This window comes from Balaenoptera physalus, assembly GCF_965194825.1.
Source record: "Balaenoptera physalus genome assembly, chromosome: 2".
Classification (NCBI taxonomy): Eukaryota; Metazoa; Chordata; class Mammalia; order Artiodactyla; family Balaenopteridae; genus Balaenoptera; species Balaenoptera physalus.
The window spans coordinates 136985596-137001859 of NC_138883.1; the positions used below are offsets into that span (position 1 = coordinate 136985596).

A 16264-nucleotide genomic window follows, 5' to 3' on the forward strand; every position below is an offset into this window, starting at 1 on the left:
CTGTTTTTTTTTTATATTGCTGGCCAAATGAACTCATGCATTTATTACCCTGCCTTTGTGTTCCAGGTTGATTGTCTTCTTTATTTCACCCCTTAATTACCTTAGGAGGAAGAGGGAAGTGAGATTGCCCTTTGAAACACTCTTGAAGATCTGCAAAGCTCTCCTTTGGGGATCTGATAACTACATGTTTATGCATTTTATACATGGGAACACTAGAACTCAGAAAGGTTAAGACACTTTTAAAAATGCTTTCTGGAAAGCAAAAGCTAGTCTCTGCCCTCTGCATTAATTAGACATTTCTCTGCACAGTTATGGTAACAGTTCTATAGCAGGAGTTCCTGAAGTAACAAAGCCTGAAAAGGAAAAAAAAAAAAAAGCGCAGCTCTTTGTAAAGTGGATGTGCTCATGGTGGTTCTGAATCCACATTCAAGGCCACAGAAACAGCTTGTTTTTATTTCAGTTGAGCCAAATGTTTGGGTGCATGACTAGCCCTTTCACAAAGATTGAGAAAAGGGTCAAGTTGGATTTTCAGATCTAGATCAAGATGGACCAAATATATACGTAGTTCAAAGCCCCAGTGGCCCATGGTAGCTGATAGGACAATCTGGAAGAAATGGCATTTGGATTAATCTAAGCAGTCTATTCTCCCTGAGTTGGTTGAACAACCTGTGCGCACAGCTCTCTCACGGACCTGCTTAGATAATGAAGGATGAATCTCTTGATCCCCCAAAATAAGTAAGACATCATTGTGAAGTTCAGATAAAATAGATGGGAGTGTAAGTTTTCCATAAATTGACCGCCCTTACGGTGGAGAATATAGCAAAAGAAAAGAAATTGGACTGTAGGTGAAAAACAAATGTGAAATTTTGGACTGAGAGCGCGGATGCCATAAGCAATACCCTCCCCTGCTTCCTTCTTCTGCCTCCAACTGAATTTCCAGCGCAAATGAAGGCCAGCTTCCATGAGGAATCACTAACCACTTTTTCAGCCATTTCAGCATCTTTTCACATCATGATGGAAAATGTTGAAATTGCATTTTCTTGGGATTTTTATGCCGGAGAGAATAAATCATGTTGTTTTGCAAAAAAGAAACAATCACATAAATAATAGGGTCAGGCTGAAAAGAAGTCCTCGAGACACCAATGGGCCAGGTAATAGGGCCTCAGAGAAGGTAACTGGCCCAAGCATACTCTTTTCTGAGTCCATGGATCCCAGAGTGAAAATATCAGGCAGGGCTGAGGGAGGGTGAAGTCTTCAAGGAATATTAGCTTGACAAGCTTTGATTTCCGGTGAGCTCAACTGCAAACGATGGGGCCGTAGGAGGGCAAGATCCAGGCTGGAAGGGGATCTGAGAACATAGGTCAGTTACCAGGGTTAGGCCCACACGAGGACTGGGGCCATGCCGGGTCTTTTGTTCAGATGACAGAGAGTGAGCATTAGCTCCCGGAGCTCCCGCCTGGCCAGGGATGTAATGACTGTAGTGAGGACTCTCAGATGCACACCAGCGGCAGGCATCAACCTGATCGTCCATAGGAGGTAGGAGTCCTGTCAGCGGACTACGGACGTAGTGGAGAAGCTAGCCAATTAGGAAGCAGCCTCACAATGACTGGGAAGGCAACGGCGCTCCAGCCAGGAAGTGAGGCTTGTGGGAGGGTCTATGGACCTAGAGAAGGGAAGGCAAATGCTGCCCTTACCTCAGAGGGGTGGGACTTAAAGTCAAAGCCCCAGAGGTGGATGATTCTGAGGTTGTTTGTTCATCATTCATTCATTCAATTATACAATGAGCATCCACCAAATGTCACACACTATTCTAGGCACTGTACCCCAAGAGGAAGCCGTTGCCTGCTCTCCCAGGGTTTACGGACAATGGGAGAACCAGAAAGGAAAACCAGATGGTGACAGTACAGGACTATGGAATGTAACAGTAGAAACCATAACACTGTTGTGGAGCATCTAATTCCAGCCAGAGGCTGGGAAGCAACGAACAAGTACCATATCTCCGTGCCCATTCTCTGTGAGACATGGTGCTGCCTTCACACTGGATTTCACTGAAGCCTTACCACAATTGTGTAAAGCAGGCGACAGTATTCCCATTTTACAGATGATGAAACTGGGGCTCAGAAGAGTCAGATCACTTCCCCAGTACCACACCAGTAGCGAGTGCTGGGGTGAGGATTTGAACCCAGGTCTGTTTCGGCTCCAAAGACTGTGCTCTTTCGAACTATTCAAAGCCCATAAATATAGAATACACACAGCCAGAAACACTCTACTCAAGAGTCTTTGAGGATTGTTCTACCCAAAGACACAGGAGAGAAAGATAATAGAGATTACAGCGTGAGACTGAGGAAGAATTAAAATAGTGCTTTTAATATAATTCTCAGGAAACGTACAGTATGTACTTTACATCACATATTTCTAAACTGCTCATCTGGAAAATAGAAGCTGCAAAAATACAGAATACCACACTCAAAATCTATTGAGTATGTGCTTTTTTTCCCCCCTCTGTTCTATGAAACAGGGTAATTTTTACCCCCTCCTATTAAAATCCAGACTCAGCTGCTTTCAGAAGAACTGTTGGAGCCCTCGGTCAGAGAAGCATTCCCAAGAGGGGGTTTTCTAAAGCATGTCAGCAGGCCACCCCCACAGGAGCCAAAGGAGGGAATGGGCAGAAGGAAATTTGCACATCTGGTCAATATTACTCTTCAGTGATCCAGGAAAATGCCTACTCCAAGGGTTTGGAGGACTCCTGGCCACAGACACCTGCTTAGTCCTCGTCACAGGCCTGTGCTTGGGGCCTCAAAGGACCACATACTGGCCGGAGAGTCCTCACAGGGACCCTTGGGTTCTCGGGCAGGGCAGAGCACGCTAAGTCAGGCCCGCGAGGTCTGTGGGCGGTGGCGGGCTGTTCTCTGCAGGAAGAGGAAGAGGGCCAGGCCCTCAGCTTCTCACAAAGGAGTCTTCTGAAGGTGATTGTGACTCGGGACAGGTTTTCTCAGTCTCAATGTCTTGGTACTCTGTGCCTAAAGGGGGAGGGGGGAAGAGAGCCAAGAGGAAAAAGAGATCGGTCTTTTCTGGTTTTCCTACTTATTTTTTTAGGCTTATATAATAGCATCCTGGCTTTCCAGTGGAATGGATAAGAGCAGGAAGTCATGTCAATAAAATGCTACGTTTTGCTCCACGTCACCCCAAGGAACCAGACTCCAAGCCCAAAGACCTTTATGTGGGCCAAATTTTTCTGAGAAGCGTATATCTATACATGTCTATACCAACACCTACGTGGATGTTTATTCTATGGGAATGAATAAGATGCACCCCAGTCATTAACTTATCTTCATCCTACCTAAGTCACCAGTGACAGACACTGTCACTGCAACCTCTATTGAAGAGATGGCTGTGTGCCAGAGAGAACCTCCTGGCATTCTAATGTCACGCTTTCTCCTCCAGCATTTGGGACCAGTTTGCTTTTCATTCAGCCATAGAGGGTCACCACATGCTGAGTGAAAGAATCTCCTCGTTGGAGCAAGGTTTTGAAGCCTCCACCACGCTTCTGAAATAGATGCTGTGGCTTCATTTAAAAGGCATGAAAAACCCAGCTTCATCCCTGTGATGATTTACAAGTTGTGTAGGTGGGTCTCCATGACCGTGACATGCAGCTTTCCTGTTCAATGACAGCCAGGGTGGAACTATAGAAATCCCCACTCATTTCCTTGTCCTCTCTAGACTCTGACCCGGTAGTACAAAAGGTGACAATGTGGGAATGTCGCTCTTTTCCTCAGGATTTGGCAGCTGAGACCTGGCTTAGAGGAGATGCAGCTCACATATCCTGAAAATTTGGAGCATCCTTCTCAACTTTCACAAGGTTCAAGTTCTTATGGTCTTGGGGGCTCTGTTAGAAGCCGTGGGGGGCAGGGAGTCGGGGAAGGTGGGATAGAAGTGAGAGAGACGGGGTTGGTTCTTGTACGCAGAATGAATCAGGCAGAGAATGAGGAGGAGCTGGTCAACGTCTGCTGACGTGGCTAAGGTGGAAAAAGGAAGGAGGAGTGTTTTTAAAGGCCTCCAGTGTTTACTGAAGGAAAAAAAGAGTTCTTCTCACTTTAGATCTCTGTGCCGGTAGGCAAAGTTTGGCAGAGGTTTTCGCCGCCAGCTCTTGCCTCCTTTCTCTATGGAATTATAGACTTTTGTAGGGGTTTCTGAAAGTAGGTGCCTTCCTGGCCTCATCAAAGCTTCCTGAGAAGCCAGCCAGATCTGCATTCTCACTTTGGTGGCGTTTGTGGTGTCATGGAAAGAGCACTGGTTCAGGAGTCAGACAGACCCGGCATTGGCTCCTGGTGACTTTCTAACTAGCTGTGTGACCTTGGGAAGCTTTGGTTTACTGAGCCTTAGTTTTCTGATCTGTAAAGTGGAAACAATGATACTTACCTCATAGGGCAGGTGTGAGAAAGCTACTGAGAATATTACCTGGGATCAGGCCTTATGGCCCCTGGCACATGGGTAGCAGCCTCATAATAAGCGTGAGCTTCCAGCCCCTTTCCTCCTTTAAGGGGCTGGGCTAGAGCACAACTGATGTGTTAGCTGGGTTTCTCTTATAATGAAACTTCCTACATTGCATACTTCCACTTCATTTTATGGTCTTCGATTATAGAATCCAACAGTCTTGACAAATCCATCTCCACGAGAGTTACCTTCTATTAAGTTAGCATGAATTTAAGAAGAACATTATTTTCTGGGACGTAATGGGATGGTAAAATCTCACCCTACAGGATGTGAAACCTCCAGAAAATTTACTATGGTTGTTCTATCTGCTCCTGGTAAGAGAACATAATCACTTTACCTTACAGAAAAATATTCAGAATTGGTGCTGATCATCAATTACTGATTATTGGCCTGAGTCGTTGATACAAAAATCAAAACATCTAGAAACTCTGTTCCTAAAAGTCTAGTATTTGATAATAGAGCAAGACATATCTCCAACCAGTGACCAGCATCGGTGTGTCTGAGGCCCTGGGCTGGAGCCGAGCTCCTGAGCTTGATGCTGAGGACTGTAGGGGTGCCAGGTGGGAGGGGTGTCCGGGGTCTCTCCCACTGGAGCTGATGACCAGTGCCGAGGACTGTCTCCCTGGCCTTTCAGCACTTTGAAATTGCATTTCAAAATGCATTAGAGTGGAGGCATCATCTCCTGTTTCCTCTTACCTGCCTGCTTCTGGTAGAACATCGCAAATAAGTTATCACTGGGCTCTGTGGTTAAGACTGGGAATAACACAGGAAGAGCAGATGTCCCCAGAATACAGCTGTTGCCATGTCCCCGTTGTTATGATAGGGGGCATGCGAGAGTGTGGGGGGCGTCCATTAGTCCATTTGAGTTGGAGTCTTCTGAATAGGACGTCCCTACGGGTGGGAAGGGTCCCTCATTTCTTGCCCAGGATGGAGGGAGTACCCATAAAGGCAAAGAACACGAGCTTTGGATTTGTTGACCTGGGTTTGAAACTCTGCTTTGTGACCTTGAGCCAATTCTGGAAGCTTTCCCAGACTCATTTTCCTCTCCTGTAAACTGAAGTTTAATAACTGTTTCTGCCTCACAGGACTATGGTTGAGATTAAACGAGCTAATACATGTGATAAGCTGGTTCATACTAAGTGCTTGGTAAATGTCAGCTACTATTATTATTAGTTATTATTCATGCTTACCAATTATTCCACTGGGTATATCTACTAGCTTTCTAGTGCCGATGTTTAGTGTTGGAGGGAAGGAGGGAAGAAACTTGAGATACTATTCAGTATCTGGATTCAATCTTCTTTTCTTGTTCCTGCATTTTCCCCTCCCATGCCCACTTCCATCACTTAAGGAAAAAAAGATGATTACTCTGATAGAGCTAGGGAGTGAGTGTCAGGGCTGGAAGAGACCGTAGATTGTATAGTTCCAATTCCCCTCGTTACACAGGAGAAAGATACTGTTGCCTTCATTGCAAACCCTGACGACAATGGGATACTTACCTCATTCTTGGAAAACGGGATACCTGAATTAGATTTTTAAGGCTGAAGGACCCTTCCAATCCATGACTCAGCCCAGGCTACAGTGGCCTCTGCTGCTACAGTCCATCAGGCTGCATGCCATGCTGCTTCAGACCTCATTGTTTTCCAGAACAGAGATCAGCACGCTACAGCCCTCCCTCAGCCAAACCCAGAGACTGCCTGTCTTTGTAAATAAAGCTTTATTGGAGCACAGCCCGCTCATTTGTTTACACGTTGTCTAGGGCTGCTTCCCTGCTATGACAAAAGAGTAGTGGCCACAGAGACTCAATGACCCTCAAAGCCTAAAATGGTTACCACCTGGCCCTTTATGGAAGGTTTGTGAACTTGCTCTGCTGGTCCTGTCGATGGAAGGTCTCTTCCCCTGGCTCCCTGGCAGACATCCACCGCTCTTTAGTTCTTGTTTTCTAGACTACCCGCTCTCTGAAGCCTTCCTGATTCTTGATGCCATGATGCAGAACTTCCCAGCTCCCTGAAACAGCCCTCATTGCTCCCAGACACAGACAGACAGACAGACAGACCCCGGCTCGTAAAATCACTATTCTATTGCTTTTATTTGTGTTCAGGTCTGTTTCACTCATTAAACTTTGAGTTCTTGGAGGGTGGGAGCATGTCTTCTCTACCTTTGTACCTGGTTCGGAGCCTGGCACACAGTCAAAATTTTAACGAAGGAGTGGGTGAATAAACACATCATTGGAAAATATCAAGCTCATACAATGCTCCCCTAAATGGCACTAATCCTGCCAAGGAAAACTGTGCTACCATGTGGATGGTCCCTGAGAAGCATGAGCTCTGTCCTTATCTCCACGGCAGTCACAGATTTGTAACGTGCTGGGGAATCCTGGCTTTTCTGAATTCCCCGTTTCAGGCTTTTTAACTCATGTCCTCCCTGTCATGATAACCAAGCACTCTGAGGTCACCTACAAGCGTGAGGGAGAGGAGACACGGGTGGGTGGTTGTGTGCAGACAGTGTAAATTCCCGTGTGATTCTAGCAACAGGCCCCGAAAGAGGCATCTGAACCATGTCTTTCTTGCATATTCTGTCAGTTAGAGATTCCTCTGTTTTACCAATTTAATCTTGAGCAACCATAATACCCCAGGGGGGCTAGGTGCAAAGGCTATCAGTAGGGCTGGTCACTCTCAGAGATTAGGTCCTCACAGCTGTTCAGAACTCAAGAACTTGAACTGAGTTGGGAGAGGTGAATAAGGAGGAAACAAGGAGGGAAGGGCAGAGAGAGGAGGAAAAGGACTTTGTTTATGCCTCAAACTAATTTCTAGGCTCAATTTAATTTCACTAGCACCCTCTCTTGGAAAATGTCGCACCTCTGAGGGATTTGATCTGGATTCTAACCTAAAGGGAAACACAGACTATGGCTCAAAGGAGGCTGTTGAGAGGCACTGACATGAGCTCAGTGGAGTAATTAAGCCCCTACTATGTGTCCGGTACCTTCTCCTGGACAGATACTGGTTCTCCATCAAAACAATCAGGTAAGAACAGCACAAGACAGCAAATATTCTGTTAGACTGAAAAACTGCTTGCCTGTTTTCCTCCCCTCATCCAAAACAAACCAAACATACAAACAACAAAACCATAGGGTGAACACCACCAAACAAACAGGACAGAAGCTTACCCTGTCCTGTCCCTCTGCTCTTGACTGTATAATCAGCTGCATTGATTTCTACAGGTTGAACTTTATTGCTTCACGTTGCTCGGGAGTACATTCAGGACTCCCAAACAGGGCTTAGAACACAGGCCTGGTGGGCTTGACTGGGTGGAGAAGAAACCACACTTCCCACGACCTGAACAGTGGGCAGCAAGAAAAGCAGCCTTGTAGGCTCATGGGGAGCCAACAACTTCTTTCCCTCAGAGGGTTACCCTGTGAGTATATATATGTTTCCATTTTACATGCTCTTCATGAACGGCCTGCTTTGGAAGTGTGGAAGATAATGCATTAGCAGCCACGGCAGAATCCTTTTCCTGAGAAACTTGGTCAGGAGTGGCGTGGCTATCATCCCAGGGACCAGCTGGCCGCCCTGAACGGAACATTTCTGCGGGTCACCTTGGGCCTGCGTGCCAAGGTATGGGAAATCTTGCCACGCCCGAGCAAGGGGATGCTCTAGGTTATTATTGGAGATGGGGAAGTGGAATCAGGGATTTGAATGTAGAGACACCACTTAACCAAACTCTACAAATCATCACTAGGGGAAGCTATTCCACTGGAGGGTGGGGAGAAAGAAGCGATTTTTATGGAGACGCACGTTCCTTCCTGCTCGGAAGACATTAGGAAGTCTGTCACAGGATTCCTTAGACGCTCTTGGTTTCCCCTTATTATTTTGCCTGTTAAGGGCTGCTAGCAAACTCCTTAGGGGACTCGTGAGCAGAAGCATCTCTGGCTCCTTCATTAGCTGTGAGGAAAGCCCACATGTTGTGGCCTCCTGGAGTGGCAGTGTCCCTGGGGTGCCTGGGGGCTTCGCAGCCTTCCTCTGTGGAGGCGTGAAGAAGGCAGCAAAGCTGCTGGGCTTCCCTGACCGCGCACAGCCTCAGCAGGAGGAACACAGCAAACTCTGTGCCCCCAGAGACAGAGACTTCTAGAAAATGTGTTCACTTCATATGCAGGAATATTATTGGTCAAAACCTTTTTGGTCTATATGTAGGAGTTACAAAAACCTGTCGCAAGTTGCAGCAAAGAGAGCCTTTTCCATCCATCCCTGGGCACCTTCCACTAAGGTGGTGGAGGGGTTTGTAGCAGAAGAGAGAGAACGTTAGCATTCACTTTCTAGGTTTATTCCGTCCCTTACATTTTTGTTTTCCATTAAGTCCAATGAAGATCTCCCCAGGAAATCTTTCCATTCAAAATCCTGCTCAAAACCAAGCAAATAATCAAGGGGCTGGATTGGGAAGGGTATGTACAACGGTTCCTTGTAGCACAAAAGGAAAATTAAAGCTAGACTAGGTTTTCTGTTCTGGAGTATGGGAGAGAAATTAAAATTTTTAAAGGTGACAACAACACATGTTAGAGCCATCTTACAAGAGGGGACTTTAAATTTCGATCCAGTTGTTGATAAAACTGAGCCCTGGAGTTGTTTTCCTTTGTCATCCTAACCTCTTATTCTCATTCAGCCTAAAATCTTAGGAAAAATAGCCAAAATGCAAAGAGTTTTCAAAAATCTTTTTTAAAAAACAAAAATGAAAACACAAATAGCCCCATGAAACACAAGGTCCTGCAGCCTCAGTGGGTGTGGACTGACTTTGGAGAGCTACGCAATCATCTACAAGAGGGCAGTGATCTATTAGCAATACATTTTCAAGACAAAACCAACCCAACACCTACACAGGATGGAATCACAGCCTCGGGAGCCCCAGAGCGTACATAGTTTATGAATTGTTGGAGAACAATCCCACCTTTAACCAGTTAACATATTGATGAGCGTCCCCGTTTTCAGGAACAAGGACAGACTCAAGCAAAACACAGGAGAAAGCTCTTCCGGAAGCATCCTGTCCCGAGGATGCAGCCGATCACGGTGGCTCCGCACCGCAACACAAGCTTCTCTTTTGGGCATCCTTGCTCCGTGGGGCTTTCTCTAGTTTGGGGCTGTAACTCAAACTGCCCCATTTACAGTGTTTTTGTTAAAAATTCAGCACAATGCGCCTCTCCCCCCGCCCCATTCTTTTCTTTCCTGATTGATTCTCTTGTCGCCTTCTAGATGACCTGAAAATACATGTCTGTCTGAGGTGAAAAAGCCAACCAACCAACCCATCCTTGGGGTCTTTCCAGGGCCAGGAGCGGCCTAGATCAAGGTCACTGCAATAGCATGAAAGGTGGGTGAACTGGACCCTGTGTGTGCGTGTGCTCTCTCTCACATCAGCTCTGCCCCTTCTGCAAACGGCCTCACCAGGCCAAGTCAGCTGGACGCAAGAGGTTTTCCTGTGATTCTTACCCAAAACAATGGTAGGTTCGCTTCTAGCTGTTTGAGGTTCAGCCACTTTCAAAACACACACAGACAAAGGCCTCTTAGTTCAAGACTGACCCTGAAAACGTTACAGACATTTTCAGGCAGTGAACGTGCAGTAGCTTCCAGGAGCTTGTGGGTCTGTTATCCCAGACACTACATGCTGCTCAAAGCTTGTGCTAGGGAAACTTTTTTTTTTTTTCCCTCTCCTCTCCCCCGAAACCCTGCACCCATACACACAGCCCACAGCTGAGCGTGTCTCCGCCGCAGGTTGAAAAGAACGCCTCTTGGCATGTGAAGTAGGCATATGAAAGGGCTTCCCGTGACAGTGATCACTGAATCATGGGGAATAAATGGAGAAGGCAAATTTGCAATTCATCACGTTATCCCCTGTTGCTTCAAATGTGATACTTTTAAAGGCGGGGTGCATATACACTCTCTTTTTTAAGCTTTTTTTTTTTTTTTTCTTCTCATAACACACTGCATATTCTCGTTTTCGCAGACTATCCAAATGAGGATAAAATGATAAAAAAAAATTACAATAGATTAATTGCATCCCTTGAATAACATTATATTTTTGGTGCATTAAAAAAGGAGAAAAGTAAAAGCAACCAGCGTAATAAATTCGGCCTAGAGAACTGTGTTAGTGACTGAAGGGTTAACACAGATTTGAGAAGTAGTTAAAAATAGTATCAGAGGATTATACATACAACAGTTTGAAATTCATATGCATTGCATTTTTTTCCTTAAAAATGGCAAAATGTTTGGCAAATGTAAGCAAATGACTTGGACTAGGTTGGGTTTCACCGGCTCTGAGCAAAGTCAGTCATAGCCAGGCGAGGCCCACTGCTTCCTGAGGTCACTCTGCGGGGCTGGGGGACGCACCCCAGTGGGAGGTGCTGCGGGGAAGGAGAGGTGCTGGCCCCCCATGTCCGGCTCCCCCTGGGGCCCTCAGTCTTGAGAAATGGAAATGGAGCTGGTGAGAGGTGTCAATTACAGTCTCCAGCACAGATCACCCTTTAGCATCGCTGAGAGAACTCTGGGGCCTTGAACCACGTGTGTAGACTGGGTGAGTCGTCTACACAGCGACCCATATTGCAAAAGTTAGAGAAGCGGGCCTCCACTCCTCTGACTTGGGTGCCCCTCCACTCCCGTGTGGGCGGGGAGGGCGGCATGGGGGTGTGTCACTAGTGCTTATCCTGGCAAATGTTGTCAACTTGGGTTTTTTTAGTAGACTTCTTTTTTTTAATATATATATATTTTTTTGTTTTGTATGTGTATATATATATCCAGAAAGGTCCGTCCTCCAAGCCGGCCACCACTGTTCCCTGAATTTGGCAGTGCCTGTTGCTTGCAGCCGTCGGCATCCTGAAAAACCATGAGGTGCCTTCAAAGAGTAGACTCTGAGCCCCAGGAGGTTGCACGTCAACCACGTGATCCCACGCTCTCCTTATTTTGAATCCTGTCTGGCTCTGATTTTGACAAAAAGGACAAAGGTGCTGTGGGTACATGTGTGTGTGTCTCTGTGTGTATTTTTTTTTTTTTTTAACTTTTTTCTTTTTTTTTTTTTTTTTTAGGAAAAATGACCCTTGGATGATTAATACAGAGTTCAACCCTCCTTCAGTCACTATAAAACCGATTCCATGTTCTCACACCACTCATGATCTTCAAGGTTATAGATAAATTTTGTCCTATGTGTCTGGTTTGCGGGCACAGGGTCCCTCCCCAGATTGTCTAGGGTCAGAGTAGAGGCAAAGAACTCACTGGTGCTCAGCCCGCCCTCGTGGTTTTTGATGTATCGTTTATAGTTTTTCCTCAGGCACTGCCACGTGGTGGTGTAGAGGAGGAAGGCAAAGGACTTGAGCGCGATGGCGATGCTGACGTACAGGTATCTGTAGGCCACGTTGTCGTAGAGGACGCAGGCGCCTTGCTCCCCGCAGAACGTGCTCCAGAACAGGCAGGTGGAGTCAATACCAGCCCCGAAGATGAGCGGTGGGGGGATGAAGCCTGTCGGAGGGAAACGGACAGTTAACGTTTGGGCTCCAACGGCTGGTTTGATGGACAGAAGGGCTCCCCTGTCCCCGTACGTATCTCTTCTGACAGGACTGCAGGGTTCGTGGACCATATTCAGTGGTTCTACAGCACAGTGGGGAGAAGACCCTGTCCGGAGGTCGAACTGCTTGGGTTCGAATCTCAGCTCTGCCTCTTACTGCACAAGCCTGTGCAATTTATTTAAGCCCTCTGTGCCTTAGTTTCCCCATCTGCAAAATGGGGTTAATAATATCAGTCCTTCTCAGATCACTGTGAAGGCTGGCTCACTGAATACATGGAAAGCATTTAGAACAGTGCTTGGCACAGAGTAAAAACACAAAACAAATGACATCTGGGATCATCATCTACTGAGAGCCTGAGAAGGAAAAGAGTCTTCCCTGAAGGGAGACATTCTTGGTGTCACTCAAAGAAGTGCACCCTTGTAGAGGAAACTGCTAAGAGGCCTCATACTCTGTGTATTGTTCTTTTGCTCAGGGCTTCTGAGGCTTTGTGTGCTCTTGAGAGGAGGGAGTTGGAACCAGAGGGGACCAGAGGTTGAAAATGAGTACACTACACCTTATGTGTGTGTATATATAATACGTGCACACACATATACATATGAAGGATGTGTTCTCATATATGTATATATACACAGATATGTAAATATACATGTGTGTATGGTTTAATAGCTGGAAAATATCTGCACACATACTGACAACTTTCCTTCCCCTAAATATTACCACTGGAGCAGAATATTTTTCATTCTGAACCAGGAACCGGTTTTAAAACCTTCACAATAGATCATTTCATGCACCTACAACCAGTCATCGAAAAAGGCAGATGAGATGGAAACTATTCATCATCCTTAATTCAGTTCTCTGTTACTCTCTGCGTTCATGTGCCTGCTGCTACCCCCGAGCTCAAAGGTTATCAGGCCTGGCTGCACATTAAAATCATCTGAGGTGTCCTATCCCAGAACAATTAAATCAGAATATTGGGTACGTGGCCTGGTCATCAGCATTATTTATTAAAATAAAACATTCCCAGGTGATTCTGGCCTGTTGGGGGAAAAATGTTTCATCTGTATTATGGGAAAGCAATGGATGGGCCATTAATACAAATTAATTGCTTCAGAAGAAACAGTGTCCCCAAGGCCAGAATATAGTACCAATCATCTTCAGTGAGAAGCGGGAAGTGATCCCTGGAAGCAGGTGGTGACAATTCCCATATCCCAGTGCTGAGGTACCCTGATACCCTGAGCATTCTTTTCAGCCCTGGACTGAATTTCACTTTTGTATTAAGGAAAATCCCACTGAGAATTTGATGAGATATCAACCTTTCATCCAGAAAAATCGTATCCACATTTCAGGGGTTTCATGGACCCCTGAAGTCCATCCATGATCACCAGAATAAGAATGGCTATGTTATATCCACAGCAGAGCCTCCTTTCTGAGGGGCCCTCAGAGGGCAGCCTGGGAGAGGGAGGCTTAATGAAGGAAGCAGCACTTCCTTGGTTTGTCTGTTTTTTTTTAATTGAAGTCTAGTTAATTAACAATGTTATGTTAGTTTCAGGTGTATAGCAGTGATTCAATTACACATATCTATTCTTTTTCAGATTCTTTTCCATTGTAGGTTATTACAAGATATGGAATATAGTTCCCACACTATACAGTAGGTCCTTGTTGTTTATCTATTTTATATGCAGTAGTGTGAATCTGTTAATCCCAAACTCCTAATTTATCCCTTCCCTCCCTTTCCCCTTTGATAACCATAAGTTTGTTTTCTAGTCTATGTCTGAGTCTGTTTCCTTGTTTGTTTGTTTTTTTAACATCTTTATTGGAGTATAATTGCTTTACAGTGTTGTGTTAGTTTCTGCTGTATAACAAAGTGAATCAGCTATATGTATACATATCTCCCCATGTCCCCTCCCTCTTGTGTCTCCCTCCCACCCTCCCTATCCCACCCCTCTAGGGTGGTCACAAAGCACCGAGCTGATCTCCCCGTGTGATGCAGCTGCTTCCCACTAGCTATCTATTTTACATTTAGTTGTGTATATATGTCAGTGCTACTCTCTCACTTCGTCCCAGCTTACCCTTCCCCCTCCCCATGTCCTCAAGTCCATTCTCTACATCTGCGTCTTTATTCCTGTCCTGCCCCTAGGTTCATCAGAACCATTTTTTCTTTTTTTTTTTTTTTAAGATTCCATACATATGTGTTAGAGTCTGTCATACGGTGTTTCCTTGGTTTTAATGACTGGCCTGGGATGGCATGGGGGGAGAACTGCACGATCCTATCAGTGCTGATGAGGTTGGCAGGGCTTCCTCCCGGGCCCAGGTGCCTCAGCACTTATCCTTAGCACTGTCCAACTCTGTCGCTTGTTACCCCAAAGAGAACCCCCCAACCCCGACCCAGGAAGAAATTTTCATTGAAACTGCAATTAACTCTCTCTGGCAGCTTGAGTTAATAAACTCCAAGCTCCAATTCCCATCCAACCTGCTCCCTCTTTGCAGCTCCCAGGTCAGGTTGGTCTTGGTGGGAGGAAACTCACATTCCCAGCATTCTCTGCCCCAAAGGCTGCCCAGGTGTTTGAGACCTTTCTCACTAACCAGTGTGTCTTCTCCTGCCCCCCAACAGATACCTTTCTTCATTTAACTGAAGAAGAGCCAACTGGAGGAACTGCCACGGCAACCACCGACAGACACTAAGCTACACTCCACATTACTTAGGTAAAGAAATGGCGATCTGGAGCCAGTTTAGATTGTGGATAGACTTGGGGATCAATGGGACAAATTTGGCCTCTTCCTATGGCCCAGTGGGAGAATGCAGGTCCATTCACTTTTCTATTTTTCACAGTTTTATTAGGTTGTAATTAGCTCCCAATGCTCCTCCCTCCTTTTCCTTCTGCCTCTCTTGTCCTAGCCCCACCCATCACCAGGCAATGGGAAGCCAAGACTATGACACCTCTGGTATAAGCTTTGCCAAGGGAAGGAACTGATGGCACAGGACCCCTCGCTCCACGACGCACAGGTGCCTGAAGAGTTGTATGCAAATCCAAGTTGGGCAAATCAGGTCCTATTTTAAGCACATTGCAGGAAATGTACAGTATAATGGAACCATTCATGAATGCTTGCTTAAATTAAAAAAAACACAAAATCCCTCTAAAGTGCCAATATGTAACTCTTTCACATACCTGATCTGAGTGAGGATTTTTACAACATGGAGTTGTCTTAAAGTAGGGCATATTTCTATGTGCTAACGATGTCAATTTTATCCTTGTCAAGCTTTACTATTGGATGCCAAGGCCCTGGAAAGTATCAGAAAAAGCCTTCAAACAGAAATTAGAAAGCTAAGTGCCTAGCAAAGTTTTTCATGTTATACTCGATATTTTGGAGACCATTTGTGGTCAGGATGAAAGACCCTCTCACTTAAGGGGCTGAAAGGTTGGGGTAAGTCACTTTCGGTGCCTCAGTTTCTTGATCTTTTAGGAAATAATATGGCCTGTCTGGTCAGAGTCAAGGTGAGCACTCTGGTACAAATGAGTGGAGTGTTATGCGAGGGTCTGGTCCTTCCATGTGGCCAGAACTTTTGCTACCTTATTTATCTTGTACAGGGGACTTGGGGGTGATAGTTTAGAATAAACTCTGGATTGGGTACCTTACGAGTAGTACCTAATAACCTTTGTGAAATCCCTTTTACATTTCTGAACAGAGGAAATATTAGCTTTCTTTTCTGCCAAGTTCATCTTTTCCTTTTTATTGACTTAAAATGCTTTTCCAAAGGGGAGCTCTAGCTCTCAGGTCCTGAATTCCAGGTGTGCAGAGAATATTAAGAGACGAAGCACTTGCTGGATCTCTTATTTAGAGGCCTTTGCCATTCTAGAACTCATCTGATTAGTGACAGAAGGGAGGTAAGTTGGGTAAGGTGTATGTTAGTACCTACTTCTGCTGTTATGTCTTCAGTTACCTAAGGAAGAAGGAGGCAAGTGATGATAATGAAGTACTTCTTTAGAAACCGTGTGTTTTAAAAGAATGCTCTCCTCCCTGGAGCCCGCAGGAACCGTCCTCTCCCTTTTGAGCTCTTTTCTTCCTATGATTCCTTGGGAGGAACTCACTGATGCAGTAAGCATTAACTAAGATCCCATCACAGGGACACTGGGAAACCACCGTATGTTGGGGAGAGTATCCGGAGGCTCAAAGCTGTTACTCGCTATTACAGAGAATATTAAAAGGATTAAATCTTACTTCCTATTACACTCA

The 16264-nt window shown here is 45.6% G+C and overlaps 1 protein-coding gene and 1 long non-coding RNA gene across 3 annotated transcripts in view; one reads left to right on the top strand and one right to left on the bottom strand.

Annotated features, from left to right (window-relative positions):
• The window catches only part of LOC309654686, a 1153334-nt gene that overhangs the window by 619572 nt on the left and 517498 nt on the right, over positions 1 to 16264 (top strand). The gene's annotated exons all lie outside the window — the stretch shown is intronic.
• The window catches only part of SLCO3A1 (solute carrier organic anion transporter family member 3A1), a 320904-nt gene continuing 306986 nt past the window's right edge, over positions 2347 to 16264 (bottom strand). The window contains exons 10-11 of one of the 2 annotated variants that reach the window (XM_082449080.1): positions 11742 to 11984; positions 2347 to 3020 (exon numbers count right to left, since the gene is read on the bottom strand). In XM_082449080.1, coding sequence (XP_082305206.1) covers positions 2938 to 3020; positions 11742 to 11984 — 326 coding nt within the window. In that variant the 3' untranslated portion in view covers positions 2347 to 2937. Of the gene's footprint in view, positions 3021 to 8795; positions 11985 to 16264 lie in introns of those variants that run through there. The other variant, XM_082449079.1, reaches the window with a different exon arrangement.